Source organism: Chelonoidis abingdonii, chromosome 1, assembly GCF_003597395.2.
Source record: "Chelonoidis abingdonii isolate Lonesome George chromosome 1, CheloAbing_2.0, whole genome shotgun sequence".
Lineage (NCBI taxonomy): Eukaryota > Metazoa > Chordata > Testudines > Testudinidae > Chelonoidis > Chelonoidis abingdonii.
Window position 1 is genome coordinate 321,835,532 of NC_133769.1, and position 20,131 is coordinate 321,855,662.

At 37.1% G+C, this 20,131-nt stretch overlaps 1 protein-coding gene across 3 annotated transcripts in view; it reads left to right on the forward strand.

Moving 5' to 3' along the window:
• Nucleotides 1-20,131, forward strand: part of LOC116822027 (serine/threonine-protein kinase DCLK1) — a 354,967-nt gene that overhangs the window by 294,154 nt on the left and 40,682 nt on the right. For all 3 annotated transcript variants that reach the window (XM_075061628.1, XM_075061629.1, XM_032775582.2), the window contains 4 exons: nucleotides 10,022-10,106; nucleotides 12,860-12,968; nucleotides 16,961-17,018; nucleotides 17,770-17,889. In XM_075061628.1, coding sequence (XP_074917729.1) covers nucleotides 10,022-10,106; nucleotides 12,860-12,968; nucleotides 16,961-17,018; nucleotides 17,770-17,889 — 372 coding nt within the window. The remainder of the gene's footprint in view (nucleotides 1-10,021; nucleotides 10,107-12,859; nucleotides 12,969-16,960; nucleotides 17,019-17,769; nucleotides 17,890-20,131) is intronic.

Here is a 20,131-nt window from a genome sequence, read left to right on the forward strand (position 1 = left end):
GATAGATGACAGGCTCTTAAAACAGGAAATTTGCCTTAAAAACCCAGAGGATTGTTAGCTACTATATAGCAACTTTTAAATGAATATTTTACATTTATTGTAATTTGCTTGCAATAAATCAATCCAACTGGAAAATAGTGTGCCGTGCTTATAGCTTGCAGTCTACTACATTACCATTCTGTTACAGAGAATATTGAAAACAAAACATAAGGGCAGCAGAAACACAACACTGTACCCTTCTCTATATTCACTGCTTGTTGTAGTATCCCATTTCGGAGAAGACACTGATCTGCAGCTTGGGAAGCAATTGGTTAATCCATTTTGACACATGATTCACCATACCTGCCTTCAGAGTCAGGTTTTAAAATGATTTCCAACAGAATTGAGGGCCTCTGCGAGCATCAAAAGGTGCCCCATTTTACCCTAAAGACTCAAACAATTGTGAAGTATTTGCACTGTGCCTGTTTGATCTCGTGAAAAAACTAGTCCAGTAGAAATCCATAATAGGTACAGGGTTGTGGGTTATGGTACTAGTTGCCAAAAATTCAGGAAAGCCAATGAGAGAAACAAAATATGCACGGCTCTATGGATTGCTTTCTCTCCAAAGAAAAAGAAATTCCAGAATTTTAATGCCATGCCTCTGTCTTATGGAGTACTACTTGCAGAGCAGTCCATTAAGCATTATTATTCTGCACAACAGTGTAGAATTGTCTAGTGAATCTGAATCCATGGCTTGGTATTGAGGGGAACATGACTTTGGTATCATTCACGATATCATTGCCAGTTTCCTTTCCAGGTTGTGGTCAAGCATATGCTCTCCCAACATTTAATACTTAAACAAACGATTCTTTTAAAAGGAGTATTCAAGGGACAGTGTATATCATCTACTTTAGGAATGGAATCCTTAAAATTTGAAAAAGCATGCTGTTATAAATGTTAGATCCCTTTTATTGGTGTAATCTCCATTATACATGAGCAGAAATAAATGTTTCTTTGCCAAGACCCCCCATTTTAAGGTTACAGTTTATTGGTGAACAGAAAATGTCGTAACTGTATGTAGCTTGCTTGCAAATAGGTACAACTTTTATGTTTGTCATCTGTCTGTGTCGCTGTATTACATAGCAGAAATAGCTAGAACCTGTATTATGTTAAACTTTGTTAGTTCCTTCCTTATATTGCATGACATGTTCCTACTATAAGTACATTTTACCATTGTGCGTTTGAAATCATATATAGATGGTGAATGCTTGCTTCCCCTGAGCCTTGTGTTAGTCATAATATTTCCTAATGCTTTCTGCCAACTTTTTTTTTTAAAGCAACAAACAGTTCAAAATTAAAAGGGCCAAATGTTTCGAACCATGGACATTACATCCATGCTTTGCTGGCCGGGTTCTTTAATAAATGTGTGATAAAAATGTGTGGTCTTTTGAATGTTAAGGGGAGATTTCACCTGTGCAAATTTTCACGCCCTCCATAAATTCAATGGACTACGATAAACTTACATAGCTGACACCCCTGAAGGAACTGTATACAACTTTAAAGCTTCATGTACGACCTAATGATGGGCTGGATCGCTCTCTTTTAATAATGGCAAAAACATCACTGATTCAGTGGATGCCGATTGGTTCTTTATATAAAACTATGTATATATGGAGGTTGATCAATAATGTTAAGTAAGATGGTATATTTTGATTCTTATTGGACCTTTTGCCATCATGAAGCTGCTGCTCCCGCCATTTAATGTCTAAATCATATGGTTGTCCTATTGTATAATTAAATCAGGAGCTGTAGTTAACTCTAACAGCATCATACGTATGGAAATTGCTTTTGCCAGAACCATAAACACAATTTAGGAAGAGTGAATTTTATTTTCTTTTGTTTGTTAGCCCTTCTACCCTTTTTTTATTATGTATATGTGGCTGAAAATGTATACAGGTACATGGGGTATTTTTATAAATATGACATATGTCATTGTGATAACATGTATGCTAGTAGATTAAGAAAGTCTTGTTTATGTTCTACAGCGCTTTACAGTTGCGGTGGCTTAGATATTATTGGGTCTGCTTATAAAATTTGAAATAAATAAATTGCTTGTTTTTACACTTTATAATTTAACACCACCTGTGAACTTATACACCAAAGTATGTTGTTGCAGAAGATGTCATCCAACTCCTAAATGTTCAATATGCAGTTCCAAAAAAAAAATAATCTTTAACTGGTACCCAATTTACTATTTCCTCCAAAATAAATACAATAAATAAAACAAGGAGGCTGAATTTACCTCTTCATTTGGTTGAAAAAATATGGATGTTTACTGCCACATTATTTTAATATACAATTATTATTGCAAGCACTAGCATAGATTAATAATCTCCATGTTGGTTTTTTTTTGCTTGTCAATGGCAAGAAAAGAGATTCTCACCAGACATGTTCAATAAAAATACAACCTATGTCACAGTTAGAGAGAGCTTTACATGATCAGATACTATATATAAATGTGTCGTTTTAAGCATTCAAAATGTATTCAGGCCTCACAGTGATACAGCAGATCCCTGCACTCTGAACGAGGGATATTCAAAGCTATACCTTCAGTAATATTTGTTGAATGGCCTACTCTGCCTATTTACCCTCTGTACATGATTGTGTTAGATTGTTGAGTGACCATAGCTCCCATTTTAAGCATCATGTGTGTGGTGGGTGGGAGATGAGAGTGTGGGGTACATTGTATGTGGTGTGGGTGTGTTATCACACTTTTTATATAAAGCAATGTGTTGTGTGTGTAATATTATTGCTTTTTATATAACGTGGTGTATACACACCGTGTGCACATCCATATTGTATTGGCTTTTAATATTACCTGTTTATCTTTGTGCATTTCTTGATTATATTCTATATTCATCACTTCAGCAGTAAAATATGAAAAAGTACTGTATTCAGCTGTATACTATCCGTATGTCTGATTGTGTTGAAATGTAGAGGTAATTCAGTTGTAGGTTCTCCCTGAATACACGTATTGAATTTAAGCTCTCGGTTGATAAGATGAACAAACACCATTTCTCTCTAGGCCTCGTCTTGTAAGTTTAAATTTTACAAGAGCTACCATAGGCTATTTTCAAGCAAAGTGCTTGGATATTTTCTTCTCAATGATATTTCATTTGCAGATGTGTTCCAGGCAACCAAAAAAACAACCCCTAGTGATTTATCAGCAAGACCTTGTGAAACTTACAAAATAAAGTTACTGATTATTTGTAAATAAAACATAACTCAAGCAATCACTTCCATTTTCTGCCATTATCTACATCATCTGTGTGTTACTTGTGTTCATATTTGGCATGTGCTACTGGTTGACATTTTAGTATTGCTAGACTTAATATTATCATAAAATATGTAGTCATGTAAATAAATAATGGACGAACCCCAGACTGATGTTCAGTGACGTTATTTTGAAAATGTGCAATCCATACATATTGGTGAGCTTGTTCATCTATGTCAATATCTGATTAAGAGCATGTGATTCATAATCCTATAGATTGCTTAACTAGTGGATGCATTTCAGTAGAGGCTTGTTTTAAAATTTAATTCTGGGCTCTATTGTATAGGAGGGAAAAGGTAAAGGGTCCTGTATGGAAGAATTTTGTTTCTAATAGGTCCTTTGGAGACAGTAAATTTACCTGCCTAGAACTACTTATGGGTGAATTTGTGTGTGTGACAGGGGATAGATTTGAAGTATGAAGTGAGAAATTAGTGTGCTGTATCCTAAGCAGTGTACCAGGTTCTGCTGTCAACCGAGCTTTAGCAGCACTCTTCCTAAGTCACCTAATTATTAGAAAAATGTGTCTGCAAAGAATGTTGAACTGTACTTGCTGTATTTTAAAATAAATACCTTGTTTCCCCAGCACACCTTTGCTCTCTTTCGTTTATATTTCCCTAGCTTATTTCTGGGGGAGAACTTAGCAACAGATGACATTCCATCTTCTGCTGGTTACTGCCACTTCAACTCATTTTCAAGAGCTGTTGTTCTACAGGTCTGTGAGACTGATACAAATTCCAGCTCAGTCCATGTCCTGATCATTGGGAAATTGGTCTGCCAGGTTCAAAACCATTTTTCCCTTCAAAAAGTTTGCGTTTTGCATTTTTTGTCCGTAATAAGGAGATGGCTACCAGTAGTAGCCTAATGAAGACAAAAATGAAGCCGTACTGTCGCAATAATTTAAAAGAAGGCACAAAATAACATAGAGTTAGAATTCCTTTCCTAAAATGCTCAGAGGTATTGGGAGAGCTTTTAAAATTCAGCCTGGACAAATAGAAGAGATCAAAAATAAAAAAAACTGACCACAGTGCAACATTTCTAATCTAATGGAAGAAATAGGAAACACAAATCTATGACTTCCTTAGAATTTCTGTTTCTTCTGTTGCATTAAAGATATTATAATGTGTATGTAACTAAAAAAAACCCTTTCACTCTGCTACTGCATAAGTAACTTTTACCTTAAATGCAATATGGATATAGTAAAGTTGTGGGCCAACTTCCCAACAGCATGAATCTGATATATATTTTAAAAGCCACCAGTCTTTCCTCAGGAGATGTCAGAGAATGAGTGAAGGTGGAGACTAAATTACAACTGACCCTTCAAAGCAGTGGTTCACCCAGCTCAGGTTTAAGATTATTGCTTGAACACCAAATAGAAAACTGTTGTAGCTTTCCAGTATTGCACTTGCCCTGTAGGCAAACAGAATATTTAGGCACGCCGATTCTATGGTAATGAGAGCAATACAAGAACCTATATAGAACAGAATACTTTGGTTTGCCATTTTTAGTTCTTTTCACCAGCACGATTTTCCTGCAAACTTTCCCATCTCACCTTCACTCCCTTAAGCCGTCAAGAAAAGAACAAAACAGTTCCCTAAATGAAACATATAGATTATTGCTTGTGTTTGAACTGATGATCTCTTTGCTTGCTGCAGTATGTATATCCTGAAGTGCATATGTGAAAAATGTGTAGCTCCTCAAGCAGGATCTCACTTAAATCATGGAGTATGGAGAATGTAGGACTATGGACAAGACTCATGCTCGCACACATTTCTTCCCTTCTTTCCAGATGAAGACAGCTTATTAATAAATGTAGATCTCGCGTGTCAGTTTAGTGGTGTATCCCAGCTTGAAAAGAGAACAATTGCATCATCTCTCTTTCTGCACTTTGAAGTCCATTGACTTCCAGTCTTCCAGCACAAAGATTATGGATTTGAAGTTTCTCCTTTAAGTAATTTTTACTAGCCCTATACCGTTTACTTGAGATTTTTTTTACTTCTCATCTGTGTGTGCCAAAACAATGTAACTGATTAAACAAAAGAAAATAAACAACATTTTTCACTGGATAGAGAGCTGGCAAAAGAATTTTGTCTAATCCTTGGTTTCTGTCTAGGCTGTAATAAATAAAACTGAGTTTCTTCTTCAAAAATGGTACCAAAAAGTATTATTTTACTTTTTGTTGCCGAATGTTTTGCCCTCTGCATAGCCTTTTAAAAACATTTCCTGCTCTTGAAATATTTCCAGTGTACATTATTCTCCTTTCTTATTGGTTTTACGGCAGTGTAACTTCAGTGGAATTAGCTGAGCAGAATCAAGTTCTTAATTTCATTTCTACACTGTTCTGTTGCCCTTTTTTTGTCACTAAACATGATGACCATTAGACTAGGGAATGGGTTTCCAAGGGAGATGTTGGAGGGTTAAAGTAATTTAATAACCTGAGTAATTTATAACTGAACCAAACACACATGGGTCACAATATTGCATAGACGAAAAGATTGGCATGTTTGCCTAACTGGCCTCTTTAGTTTCTAGGAATCTCTGTTGAATTTACATATATTGCTGTTGTGTTCAAAAACACACAGAAATGTTAGGCTTTCCCCTTACCATGTTTGTGAAATCCTGGTTAATTATTTGGGGACAGTCACTAATATGCGATAATAATTTAAAGAGTTCCCTCACCATGTGCCTTATCACTGTGCCTGGCCTACACTTTGTGTACTCATTTTACTCTGTTTCAGTAACTCCCTTTTAAAAGAACACAACTCCTCATGTGTTCCAAACTCAGCTTTACAGCTGTGTGGATTTCTGTTATTGACATTTCATCCAGATGCTTCCTTCACATTAGCAAAATACAAAAGAATCTATTGTCTAAAGACTTTGTAGACTCCATATGCGCTAATAAAGATTCCGATAAATTGGAAAACGTAATCCAATGTTCCGTTTTCAAGATTCGGGAATCTGATATGCATTAACTTGCTTTTTAGACATACTCGTTATGGGTTTCCTTCCATAACAGCTTCATACCAACAATCCACAAAAATAGTTCCCTCTGTTGCTGTGATGGAAGATGAGTTTTGGATCAAGGTATATGTAGGAAGAAGAGAATCCTCAGATTTATATAATATTTTACCATACTCTTGTCCTTGAATTTGAGGAATGGCAGTTGAGGTATACCCTTTAAATATTTACAAAACAGTTGCTGAATAAATCTCTCAGTAAGACATGGTTGAAACTCTATAGTACTAATCTTCCCATTCACATCAATAAGAAGTGTGGTATGTTGACCATCTGTTTTGTGAACCCGAATAGGATCTGAAATACCTACACCAAAGACCTGATCTTTTTATGCCATTGCTTTTATGTAGGTGTGTCATAAAAGCAGCCAGGTGTCAGCAACCTGTGCAACTGGTCCCTGTTAAATCTCTTGAGGTGATGACATTTCAAGTGCCTCAAGATCTCTTAAAATTAAAACAGCTAATTGCATGAAGGTCTGTAGTTGAAAATATCTTGCTCTTGCAAAGGGTTTTTTCCTCTGCAATAACCCTAATGGGATCTACAGCTTTGAGGGCTACTGTATGTACAACAAACAACTGCATCAGGATTAGCAAACCAACTGGAAGAAACACCAAGCCCCTGAAGGGAATGGGACCCAGAGGTCTTTCAGCTTGGTGAGGAAAATGAGCTACATAAAGCCCAAGTGAACACAGGGTGTCCTTCTAGCTTAAAAAATGATGAATAAATAAATGCCTTTATATAATTCCAGAGAACTGAAATACGCAATAAAAGTCAAGCTGTTTGTGACTCTTTTACATAGTAAGCTCGTCTACATATTAGATGAGACTTTCTGTGTGTGGGGATTGTGAGTATAGACATGTACATACAATTCCTGAACTTTATTAATATTTTTTTAATCTGTTTAATAAAATTGGAGGGCTTTCTTAAATGTGATGTAAAGGGCATTCCTGCATGATTTCTGCGGTCTGGCAGTCTTCAGAACAATTCATTAACACTCCCTTCGTTTTACATTCTAGTTCATACCCACTTGTTTTATGCACACAACTCTCACTGCTGTCACTGGGTGCTTTGTGTGCAGACCTATGATAGAATATATAGCTGTAATGCATCATTTTGGTGCCCAATTTTCAATTATGTGTGTATAATACTGAGTCTTCTTGCTCTCACGTGTTGATCGAAATATAATGTCTATAAGAGAGAAGGAGACTTTAAAAATAGTCTCATATTAAAGCTATTTTCTGCTAAATTTTACAGAAACCAAAATTCTCATCTCTGATTGACTAGAGTTTAGGTTCCTAAATCCATATTTAGGCACCCAAAGATGATCCCTATTTAGCCAAGCAGTCAAGCATATGCTTAACCTCATACACATCAATTGGGACTATTTGTATTTAAAGTTAAAGAATATGTTTAAGTGATTTGGTCTGATTTTCAGAACTGAGCACCTACAAATCCCAGTGGGAGCTCAGCATCTCTGAAAAATCAGGTGTCCTTGTATGAATGAGACTGAATTTACACATACAGGTTGAAAACATTTGTCCACAACGTAATGTCTCAATTTTAATCTCTCTCCCATTTTCACTCCAGGACTAAGAGCAGTAGGTCAGCAGTCTGAAGAGATAATCAAAATGTTAAAGATGATGCTGTGGTGTATAATCAGTAGTGTTAGAGGTACTATCTGCTGTAAAGTTTCATCTCACCATTTAAAATGCAAAAACTGTATGCAGTAACCATTTGGTAATTTGTCAAAATACAAACGCTTTCAATAATCCTGGGCTATAACACTTCGGGGTTTTTAAGGAGCATTTCACGACTGCATATACATCATGTTCTGAACATATTTAAATGATAGTCCTCTTAAGAAAACAGAGTGGAAAGGCAGAATCAATAATAATTTGGGTAGGAGAGTTAGGAGAAGCACCAGAAAAAATAGTGAAAGCTATTCACTATATATTCTTCCCAGTAGAATTGTAAAACAAAATTTTTACTTTTTATCATTCTGTGCTGTACACATGGAATATCTTCTCCTGCCCTGAGAATTCATGGAGTTATGCTGTATGCTTGTTACTTATTATCCCTCTGCACTGTCATTTGCAAATATTTGTGAGGTAAGTTTTCACTGTAATATCTAGCAGAGTTTTTAAATATAGGTAGTTAGCACTTATCCTAAGCCTGCAGCAAGGGCAGTAATGCCTCAGGGAATGGTATAAAGCCAGTCAGTGCACACTTCTGTCATTAAGAGGCAGCAAATGTAGTCCAAAAACTGATGAGTGAAATTTTAATCCTGGTCAGAGTTCAAAGGAAGTGGTCATATGGATGAAAATAATGAGTTTGTGATGATGAAAAGAAAAAAGACATAAAAACTCTTAGGCATGAGATGTGCAAATTTAGAGGATTATTTAAAGAAAACTAGGCAAATATAAATAAACTCTAGTATTCTGGCCAGATTCTAACTCTGGTAATTGCATCCTGTCTAGCTCAGTACTGCACTGAAGTTTCAGCTGGACATAGCATTGTTTTTCATATACTGTCGCAAACAGTTGCTATGTTCTACCATAAAGTGACTTTTTATTTCACTGGTATATGAAATGATTCCTCTAAATAATTTGTTTTTACATTTAAGTTTGTAGCATTTATTCACTGACTACTAACACTTCCACATTTCCAGACCTCCCAAGACTGTTTTCAGTATCTTCCAAATGTAGTAAAGGATATGATTCAGTCCCTAGGAGATTACAATGTAAATTACAAACAGTATAGTCTCACTCTACATGATAGTAACTTGGAGGGAAACTACAAACAGTACAGCACTTTGGAATCTTTCAGCATGCAAAGTGCTTTATAAACACAAGATAGTATTATCACATGATTTTCATAATTAAATAAAGACCGCTTTCTAACTCAGGTTAGCCCATGAAAATACAAAGTCATGCCCGTTTGTGGCTTTAAGTTTAAAGTGCTGCTGTTACATTTGTAGATTTTTTCAGTTTACAACAAGAAGAAAACTTCAGGATGGGAGAATCCTGAAGACACATTCTAAGCTCTAGATTTGCAGATGGTGTCTCTCTGGCTGGGACATCATTTAATCATTAGTAAGAGAGATGCAGCACAGAATAAGAGGTCTCTGGAAAATAAGCATATATGTGGTAATGTTTTGTTTTTTCTCCCTATATGACAAAAATATGCCTGCGTGTTCTAGGACCTTTCTGGGGAGGCTTTTGCCAAATGGGTTTTTGCAGAAAAGAGCAAACCTGGTTCTAACAAAATAGATATCAGTCATAATTGGCATTTTAGTGTTGATATTAACTGGGTTAAATGTCAAGACAACTAACTACTGGAAACTTCCCGCCAACAGAGAATACCCCAATCTGGTGACTTCTCACATTTCAGCCACAAAAATGTGCAGTGGACGTAGAACCTTTCTAAACTTGTCTTTCAGTGGAAGGTGCATAGAAGCTGAACTGCACAAAATGAAGTAGGGAAATCTCCAGTAACAAGGGGGAAAAAAAAGAATTAGATGAGCAGAAAAATCTAACTTTTGATAAACGTCCTATAGCCTCTTTTCAAGGGCTGAATGGATGTTTTCCATGGGAAATACTAAATTCTCCTTTGGGACCTCTGTCCAGTAATGATGGGCGGAGATACAGATGGATTTAACAATCATTTCTGTCTTCATTTGTCTTTCTCCATTTCCAGAGCTCCCAGCACAGTGGTTCCTCTACCTCATTAGCATCCACCAAAGTTTGCAGTTCCATGGATGAAAATGATGGACCTGGAGAAGGTAAAAGAGACTGTTTTGATGGTCGAAAGTTGTTGACATTTCAGAACAATGATAGCTCAGCAGCTATGTGAGAAACGAGTTGTTATTCATACTGAAGAGGGTGAAGAGTTGCAGGGATGACTGACTTTACCTTTAGAGGGTTACTAGGTTTACTGAACTGGTTGAATCATGGATTCTATGCTAGTATGATGTTTGCCCTGCATCCAGAATAGCATTATTCAAGCATTTCAGTTCCACTGTCTTCTATGGTACTGATCCCACAGATTCCAGAACAGCTCCCAGAAGCAGTGGATTATGGAAGGTTTTGAAAGGCCACAGGTACGATATGGGACAATAATAGCAGAACTAGTTGAAAAATTTCCTCATTGGTGCTAAATGGCTTCAAATAGAAATAGTTTAGACCAACCCAGTTCTGGAATGTGAAAGCTTTGTCTACTCCACCCAGATTTTAAAATGCTTGTGAACTATTTGCAGCACTTGTGTGTGAAGAAAGTCAAAGTGAGTAATCCTGATGGTCTCTTCTGGGCCTAAAATCTATGAAATACTGGCCCTTTTGAAGTCAGTGGGAGTTTTGCCATTGACTTCAATAAGATAAGGATTTCACCCAAAGTGTCACAGAAGCATTGGGGATTAAACTGGCTGTATTGTAGAGAAGGCCCAGCTGCCACTTTAATGGTCCATCTGTTTAAAAAAAAATCTGGTTTTATAAAATTTTTAGATGGTGGGATGAGGATGATTATTATTACTAATTGTTATCTGACATACTCATTTTACTTACAAGCACTCCCACTTGAGTACTTTACAGGCTGTGTTTTTCATTGTTTTATTGTGATGTATATCTTCAGAAAAAAATTAAAAAGAGCACCTCTAAAAGCTGAAAAATGAAAGGAACACAAAGTGATAAAATGGTGTAGAGTTAGCGGGAAAGGTAATAAATGCAAGGGCAACTAAAATAGAGTAACTTGTAGAATAGTTCTTATTTTAAGGTTTTTTTTAAAGGATGAGGTGATGGAATGAGAGAGATTAATTTTGACAAAAGTTCCAAACTCTTGGGACTAGCACAGCAAAGGTCTAGTTACCTACCCATTTGAGAGGAGATGGTCGGAACCTTTAATCTGCAGTTGCCCATATGAAACTGAACTCCCCTGACACGTGAAAATTCTGCAAGGCCATCATTCCTGCTGGGGATGTCACATATTTCCTTCCTTTCATTTCATATATAACAGCAATATGTTTAACATTTCACAGCCTATAAGGAGACCAGTTCCATGTTTCAAAGAGTTTAGAATCTAGCATAGACAAAACAGTTCAGACACAGATCGGTATGTTGTATGCTGACATGAGTTCAAGTTGGCATAAGATGAGGTTTTTGATATGATGTAAATTAATTTGACGTTTGATTAGAAAATTAAAGCAACCATTAGAGGACAATTGTATTTAAAATAATAACTCATGTTTGATATCCCTTTAATCTATAAAATTACTTTGGACAGACAGTATCTCAAATACTCTGTCCAGCCTTTCTGTGATAAAAAGCATAGAATATGGGCAGGATCTTTACCAAAATGACTATAGTATGCCTGAAATAAATTAATCTGAATAGCGCCGTACACTGGAGTGTTCCATGCATACGTAATTACATTTTTAGGAAGCATAAGGAATCACACTGGGCTTTAGCAGAAAAATGACAACCCCAGTGAGATGAATATCCTCGCTGCATGCCAATGATTAAGATATGTAACTCAGGGTAGCCTGGACTCTGATGCTTATCATTCAAACGCACACACATGCACACACACACACATGCCGGTGCCATTTGTAATTTAAGGCAAAAAACACAAAAGTCACAACATTTCAATCTTAACACCGCATTGGAAAACATGGGTTTTTTTTTTGCCATATAGTCTCTCACACTTCATATTCTGTTGTCTGAAATGTAATTATATTTACGGCCTTAAAGAGTGTAAATTTAAGAGTCACTGTTTTAAAAGGCTTTTTAGATATTAATATATACCCAGTATATTTATGTGGTCCAAAGGTGATTTGGTTTAGATTGAAGTGCATAATCCTAGCTTTTGGAAGCATTAGTAGGCATCCGTAAACTGCTATTTCAAATGTATTTCAAGAATAAAGGTGCATTAATAGGCACTAAAGTAACAGAAACTACAAACCTTTTCAGTGTGTAGACACCGAGTGTAACACAATTTTACCTAACATCTGGTGCCCAGGTTGCATGTGAAGGTGATATAATTGAGAACATTTGTTTAAAAACTAAATATTTAATATTTTGAGGGGAAAATAGCACTTAACACATGAGGAATTTTATGGATGTCTCATTTTACAGGATGTAATAAAATAAGGGCTTGAGTGTTAGATTTTTGGTACATATATTTAATCATACTATGTCAAGCAGTTCTAACCCTTATCAAAGGGCTCAACTACGCTTGTGCAGACCACAAAGGCCCTTTCATATTTAAAAAATACAATTTCAGTTTTACACTGTGAATATGTTGCAGTAGGGACTGTAAGTTGTGTAAACCTTGAATGTCTGAGTCTACAGCTCATAGGTTTTATTTTTCACCATTTGATCTGTGTGAAACCTATTGAGTATATACAATGTCAGCAGCATGGTTTTGCTATACACTAAATGAGATACTGATTCTGAATGGTTTCCATTGGACCTAAAGCGCATGTTATGTGCAACATCTGCATTTCCTTCTCTACCAATAAAAATGCACTAATGATTTTTTCAGAAGTGTTGGAAGAAGGCTTCCAGGTTCCAGCATCAATAGCAGAAAGATATAAAGTTGGAAGGACTATAGGAGATGGAAATTTTGCTATTGTAAAGGAGTGTATAGAAAGGTGAGAAGGATTATTTGCTTATTACTGTAAAAGCAATCATTAACATAATACTTTTCCTAGATCATATCTTTATTTGCAGACTGTGTGACTTGTGGAATAAGGTAATATATCAGTGCCAGATGTAAAAAATGGAAAAACTTGTTTAATAACCTGTGCTGTGAAAAAAGAAGCAGTTCCAAGGGACAATTTATAACTTTCGTGTTTGGAGTTTTTTTTAATACAATCCCCCCCCCCCCCCCCCATATGCTCAGCACAGTTCTACCAGATCTCTCAGTTCCTAGTGTTCTAAAATAAGATATCGGACACTATTTTCTTGCCATTTACTCTTCCAGCTTTCCTTTTTGACTGGTTAGAACAGACCTGATAAGGATTCAAAGCTCTAGCATATGTGTTCATCTTTTTTCTGAGAGCATTCTGTGCAAATACAGGAAAAATTGGAATGTAAAATTTGTGTGTGTGGCACTGTAAGGCACTCAAAACTAACTGTAGATCTCACTATGCCATGAAGTAGTGCTGACTGTCAGCATCACTTCCAGGTTATTCTTAATAAAACATGTGTCTCTGTGCTCTTCCTACTTGCTTTTTACTACAATGTGGTGTCAGAGGCGGCTGGACCCAACTCCAGAGGACAAAGGGAAAGGAATAAAGGATGAGAGACTGACTGCAACTCGTGTGCAACAAGAGGGGGGGGGTTGAGTTCCTCACTCCTAAACCCTGAAGTAGGCTCTGCTGCCACAGCCCCACTAAGAGGTGTGAGAGAGAGAGGCATTGCTGAGAACCAAGAGAGTGTGGTGTAAAAAAACAGAGGGAGGAGGAGATTTCCACAACAGAAATTATTATGAAGCTTCTGATTTTTGATGATGGCAATGCAGAGAATGGCAAAAAAAAAAAAAAGCCAAAGAAAGAGATATCCACAATAAACAACAGAGCTGCCAGTATCTGATCATGGGAGTTCTGGGAATGAGGTTCCACATCCAGTGCCACTATATCCTAATGAGGAGCAATTTACAGAAGATTCCGCAGTGGTTTCAGAAGCAAATTTAACATTTCGGCAAGTAAGAATTTTGAAGCCAGCCACAAAGACTAGATCAAGAATAGGCTGGATGCAAACTAGAGTCTCCCTGGAAAGAAATTTATCCCAGCCTGGGATTCAGATTGAATTGTCTCCGTATACCATACTAACAGCTATTGTGGAAGTCTGAAAGAATAAGCTTTCTCTGTACAGACTCAGGGTTCACATGGTACATGGCCAAGATTATTATGACACCTTTACAGACCTTTGAGAGAGGTTATGATGTTGGTGCAAAAGATCTTTCAGATCAAACTCCAGAGTTGAAAGTGGCCCTTCATAGGAACCCTGAGCTAGAAAATGCAGAAACCCAAGGAAAAGGAGAAAAGCTAAATTAAAGAGGGCACAAAGAAAAGGGGAGGAGAAAAAAGCCTAAGGCTAGAGTGCGAAAGAAGAAAAGGGCAAATCTAAAATGAAAGAAATAGTAGATCAGAGAAACTTGTGGATTGTGCAGCAGAATAATACTGTGAGATTCAGAGAGTCTTCCCTGCCTGCAGTTAAAAATGTATACTCAAGCAATTTTGGGCTTTTCGGGTGTTTCTGAAGTTGAGAGGAAATGTATTGCAAAGAAATGACAGAACTAACTGTTGGTCTCACTACACACAGAAATAGCGCTACCACTTCCCAGTTATCATTAGTAATATGTGGCACTGTCTGTATGGAATACTCTGTAAGTGACTATCTAGGGAATATGTGATTTTGTGGTCTGGTTATGCAGATCATCCCAAAAGAGTGCACACCTTCCTGCATATGTTGTTTGTGTTAAAGAGAAACTATTTAAGGAACGTGTTTGAGAGTTAAACCATGAATGTAGTTAAATTACAAATGTCCTTATATCCCTCCACCTGTAAAGCTGGCTTGGTTACCATGAGCGTGAGTTCAGAGAAACAGAAACATTGAACTAATAAATGTAAAACACCTCCACAAAGACCTAAAATAGCATTTCCAGGCATAAAAAAAGCATAGCTATAAAGTTATCTCAGGCCCTGCAGGGCCAGGAGTGAATGCTGGGCAACTTTAGGGAGGTGAGGAAATTTCCTCATCCCACTGGCATAAAATTCCTGTGTCTAGAACAGACTTGGACCTCAAAGTTATGACTTTTTGATCTATTAAAAAAACCTGTCCCTATACTAAGACATAATCTTACCCTTCCTGGGCCTTGGCTACGGGAGTAAATCCCAGCTTGAGGCTCATGGGAACCATGTAGCATAAAGAAAGAAGAAAGCTATTCTGACAGCTGATGGTCTACCAATGTGTCTAGAGATGGTAACCAATTCCTCTGTCTGCAGTATTTATTACATGTCTCTAATTTATTGCATGCATATCTCCTCCACATACATGTGGGTGCACAGGTAGGGGCGCGCACGCGTGTGTGTGTCCATAAAAAAATCATGACCATGATCCTGCATTCCTTGCACACCCAAATGCCCATTGGATTTTGTGAAAGCTTAGTTTGTGGAAGGAATGCAGCCCCTTATTTGGTCTAGGAAAATTTGATTAACAAAAGGTCTAACAATATAGTCTGTGACTAGTACATAGTTGTAAACTTTTATATTGCAGTAATTTGAATTTTCTGCTTTGCACTGTAACTTTTTATTCATTTAAGCGGTAGGTATATCGTCACTTACCATCTGATTGTCTCTTTCTGGTCTGGTCTGAATGTTTATTTAATAAGTCTGTAAGACACAGAGCAAATCAGTGTTGCCAATAGTCTGTGGTTACACATCTTTTTAGAGGAAAGAATAAATAGGATATTAATTTACATGATGCTAACTTTTATTTTCTTTTTAAAAATATATGATCCCCCAAATCAAAGAGTAGCCAGAGTTGTAGTCTGCTTGTTACATATTTGTTGTATCAGGCATGCAATTTGTCTGGCAGACACATTCATTTCTAACATACGAGATTTGGGAAATATCTTAATTTCCATGCTAGTTAATATTTCCAGTGTTTTGGAGCACATATCATCTTACACAGAGAACAAAAGCCATTAATATTCTTTTTTGTGGCAGAAAGGAAGCTTTCCTGGAACAACTAAAGAGTCTGGTTCACTAGCTTTCAAGAGGAATATATTTTGCCAAGTTTTAGCCGCATGCACCTGAGTTTATGATGCCTGAGTTTATGATGATCCCTCCCATAAAAGATAGACATTGACACTGTAACTATCTGTCCCTTCTCAGGTTTGGATGTGTCTACTCAGAATAAATGCATCCACATGAAGGCCACCTCAGGGTGAAGAATGGCCAATTTCTCAGAGCTGTAGCTTGAAGCCCTCTAGTGGGGAAAGCATAGATGTCAGGGTGCTTTGTTGCCTTTTTAAATTTAGGCTTTAACAGCAATGCTGTAGTTTTGAAGAGATGATCATTCAGAATAGCTTCTTTGGCAACTCTTAATTTGTATCCTAATTTATATCGTTCTCTGGGGCCCTGCTGGCTTTAGAATCTGAATATGATAACATATTTGTCACATTTTTCTTTTTTATAAACAAAATTTACAAAATTTGGAAGTTGGGGTATAATTTGCTGAATGTGAACTCCCAGTGCGATGCTGTGGCCAAAAAAGCTAATTCGATCCTGGAATGCATAAATGTGAATCCTGAGTAGGAGTAGAGAGGCTCCTTTACCTCTCAGGTATGTGTTCTTGGTACAATAATTCATTTGGTCTATCGCTATCATCATCACAAAGAAATGTTAACATTTGTATCCCCACAGCCATTATTGTTCCAGATTTTGTCCTGTTAAAATCACTGACCTTAAACTCAGCAGGACTACCATGTACTTATCACATCCTTAACAAAAATATTCAGATGATATCCTTTTTCATCTCAGCAGTTATGGGTACTGTGCTTGAATGGCAAATGCAAAATCCATTGGGAAATTTTCATTGCAATTAAATGTTAATTTTTTCTTTCATCTTTTCTCAGGTCAACTGGTCGAGAATATGCTCTGAAAATCATAAAAAAAAGTAAATGTAGAGGAAAAGTAAGTATGAGAGCTCAGATAAGGACTATAAGTGTTTCCAACAAAACATTTTTCTGTGAGATGACATCTTGTTTTGGCAGCTAAGATCAGTTTGGGAAGTTCTTGGTGTTCGAATTCTTCCAGGCCAATGGCAGAATTTTTGCAGTTGAGGGCATTTGCCTTTGGAATTTTCTGCCCTTGACAGGCCATCAGAGCACAAGTCTAGCAGTCTGCAGAATACAATGCAAGATGCATTTACTTCAGCATTTGGCTAAATGTGTGTGTGTTTGCTTTTAACTACTGTCATTAAAACATGTAGCTGCTAGAGTGCTAAATGCTTTAAAAACAGTAAAATAGAAGTAATAAATATATATATAGTAAATATTATACTAACTGAATTGCTGCTGGTTTTTATAATTCTTTATCTAATGCTTTCTAGGAATATAGAACCATATTTATAACTGCTCAAAATACTTTTTGTATTAGAAAATTTTCTAAGACACTTCAGTGATTGACTGACTTTTCTCTTCCCATATTTCATTTTCTGTGTTCTCTTCTCTGACCTTGACTCAATCACCACAATGATGCTGTTGCCAGACATTTTCTACCCACATTCTACATCTACATTTCTAGAACAATGTTTGTGATTTTCATGGATTCTTTGGAAGATTTGAAAGTTCCAAGAGCCTCTGAACTTTCGCTCATGGGTGGATGGAAAGGGTAGAGTTTTTCCACCAATCTGTATTCATTTAAGATTTTTGTTCTGTGGCAGGAGCACATGATCCAGAATGAGGTATCTATTTTAAGAAGGGTCAAACATCCCAATATTGTTCTTCTGATTGAGGAGATGGACATGCCAACTGAGTTGTACCTTGTCATGGAGCTTGTAAAGGTGCGTATTTTGGAGGAGATCACCCACATACGTGAACCTGATTCAAGATTGTATCAGCATCTTCAGGCATTTTACTCAAGCAACTTTAACCATAGTACATGATAAAACTCACTAAAATGCCTGTTGCTTTTATCTTAAAGACTTACAATAACATATGACAATAGATGGGTGTTCTATATACTTGCTGTTTGGGGACTCTCAAGCATGTTCATATTGTGGACCACATCCTGATAGTGTGTGTTTTGTGGACACCTCGCCTTCCATTTGTGATCACTTTGCCCACGTCTCCTCACATATAGCATCACATAACGTTCCTGTGGTAACTGCAGCACTGTCTTACATGACAAACTGATATAAGAAAACAACTGAATTTTTAGCTCATTTTAAGACAATTTAGCTGCTAGCTCTGCTCATTTCCAGCTCTATGTGACTTGATAGTTTTTTGTAGACCACGCCAGCAAATGCTCAGTGGACAGTATTTTTGGGGCCCATTATCTTGTTCACATGTTTCAAAAATAATTTGGCCCCAGATTACACCAACAGGCAAAACAAAAACACCCAATCAGAGCATTTGTTTAAACATCATTATACTGTATTTTGATGAAACAAAGTAATGTGGCCTTACATTTAAAATACATTACCTGTGTCATCTGTGTCCATTGAGTTTAGTGTCCCTTCATTAAATCTTCTCTTTTAGTTTAATTGAAATTGAGACTGAAAAAACCCATTGCTGTTTAAAGTGTGGTTCTATCCTGAAAAGTAACTTGGTGAAAACAGCATTGTGTAGTTGGATCTGAATTTATTGCCTTGTAGTGACTTCCCAATTGAATGTGTTCACTTTACAAGAGCAGATTTTCTTCCCCTAATTGCCAGAACTGCACACTCAGCCTGGATTATACAAGTCAAGCCAGGTTCTTTCTGGCCCATGTATCTTTCACACTAAGGGGTCTGCAATCAGAATTTAGTAACAATTCTGTTAATGATACACATGTCAGAATACAGCCCAGCTCGCTGTGAGTGAAAGAGAATTAAAATGTATTTGTCAGTAAAATCAGAGAATTCTGAAGAAATGCAGGGCACAGAGGTCTTGAGTAAGAAAATGTTATTTTCCACAGTGATTTTACAGAATATACCTGCACTTCAAGTTCACTTATAAAAACAATGGTTCTCCAATTATTTAATTCTGCAGAATACTTTGTAAGAGAGACCAACTCTCATTAACCACTTCCATTCTCAATATCTCATTCCTGCCATCATTCCAGCAATATTCTTTGTTTTGGTGGCCTTGCAGACCATGATTTGAAGTCCACTGATTGAAAATTGGGTCCTAACCATTTAAAACATAGATGTTTAATTTGTGCCAGCAGTACTTGTACACACACCTGTTGAATGTAAAACCTTCACCCTGGTGTGCAAAACTGGCCTTTAAGCTCTTAAAAGTTCTACCCTATGGAAACAATACCACTGCCTTCCACACCAGAACTAGAAGACCATGCTCTCCTCTCATCTTCATGCGTTAAGTAGGGCCCTGCTTCTCCTGCTTGCAAAGACTGGCTTATGCATTATACCACAAACGTGTAACAGATGGGAAGTTGAATTGCCTCTCAATGATTCATCCACAAACAGAAACATGACCCTTCAACCACTGCCCAAGTTGTGCCCATCCACTCACCTAATTTCTGGAAGCATAGTAAACCCTGTCACCTCTTAGTTCCCCTCCTCTGCCATCTTTCTGGTTTTATAGCCATTCTTTGGTCCCCCATCAGGTGACTGGGCTTCTGGGGTCCAATGAGAGAGACCTAGGCAGCTGTATAGTAAAACAATCAGAGAGGTACTATCTGATAGGTCTGCTCGAATTCCAAACTCTGGGCCATTTTAGGTCCAAGTGACTACTCACCTCCACTCAGTTTCCCATGACAGACCTTCCATCTTACCCCTCCCCTCCAGAAGGTCGTCTAGCCAGTGTGAGTTGTGCCTTGACTGCAGTGTCCAGGACCTTAGGGGTAAGCAATCACTTAAAAAACAGGCAGGTTTTGCAGGAGCAACTTACTTAGCCACCCAGGTTTGAAAATTTGACATGCAATAGGGTTTTTGTTTGGGTTTAAGTTATAATCCAGTTCTCATTCAGCTAAACAAGAGAAGAGGACACTGCCAGCACTCACAAAAGGGAATGTCTCAAAATAGGATTATAAAGAGAAAAGCTATTCTAATGACTTAATGGGAAAATCAGTCTTCTACTACT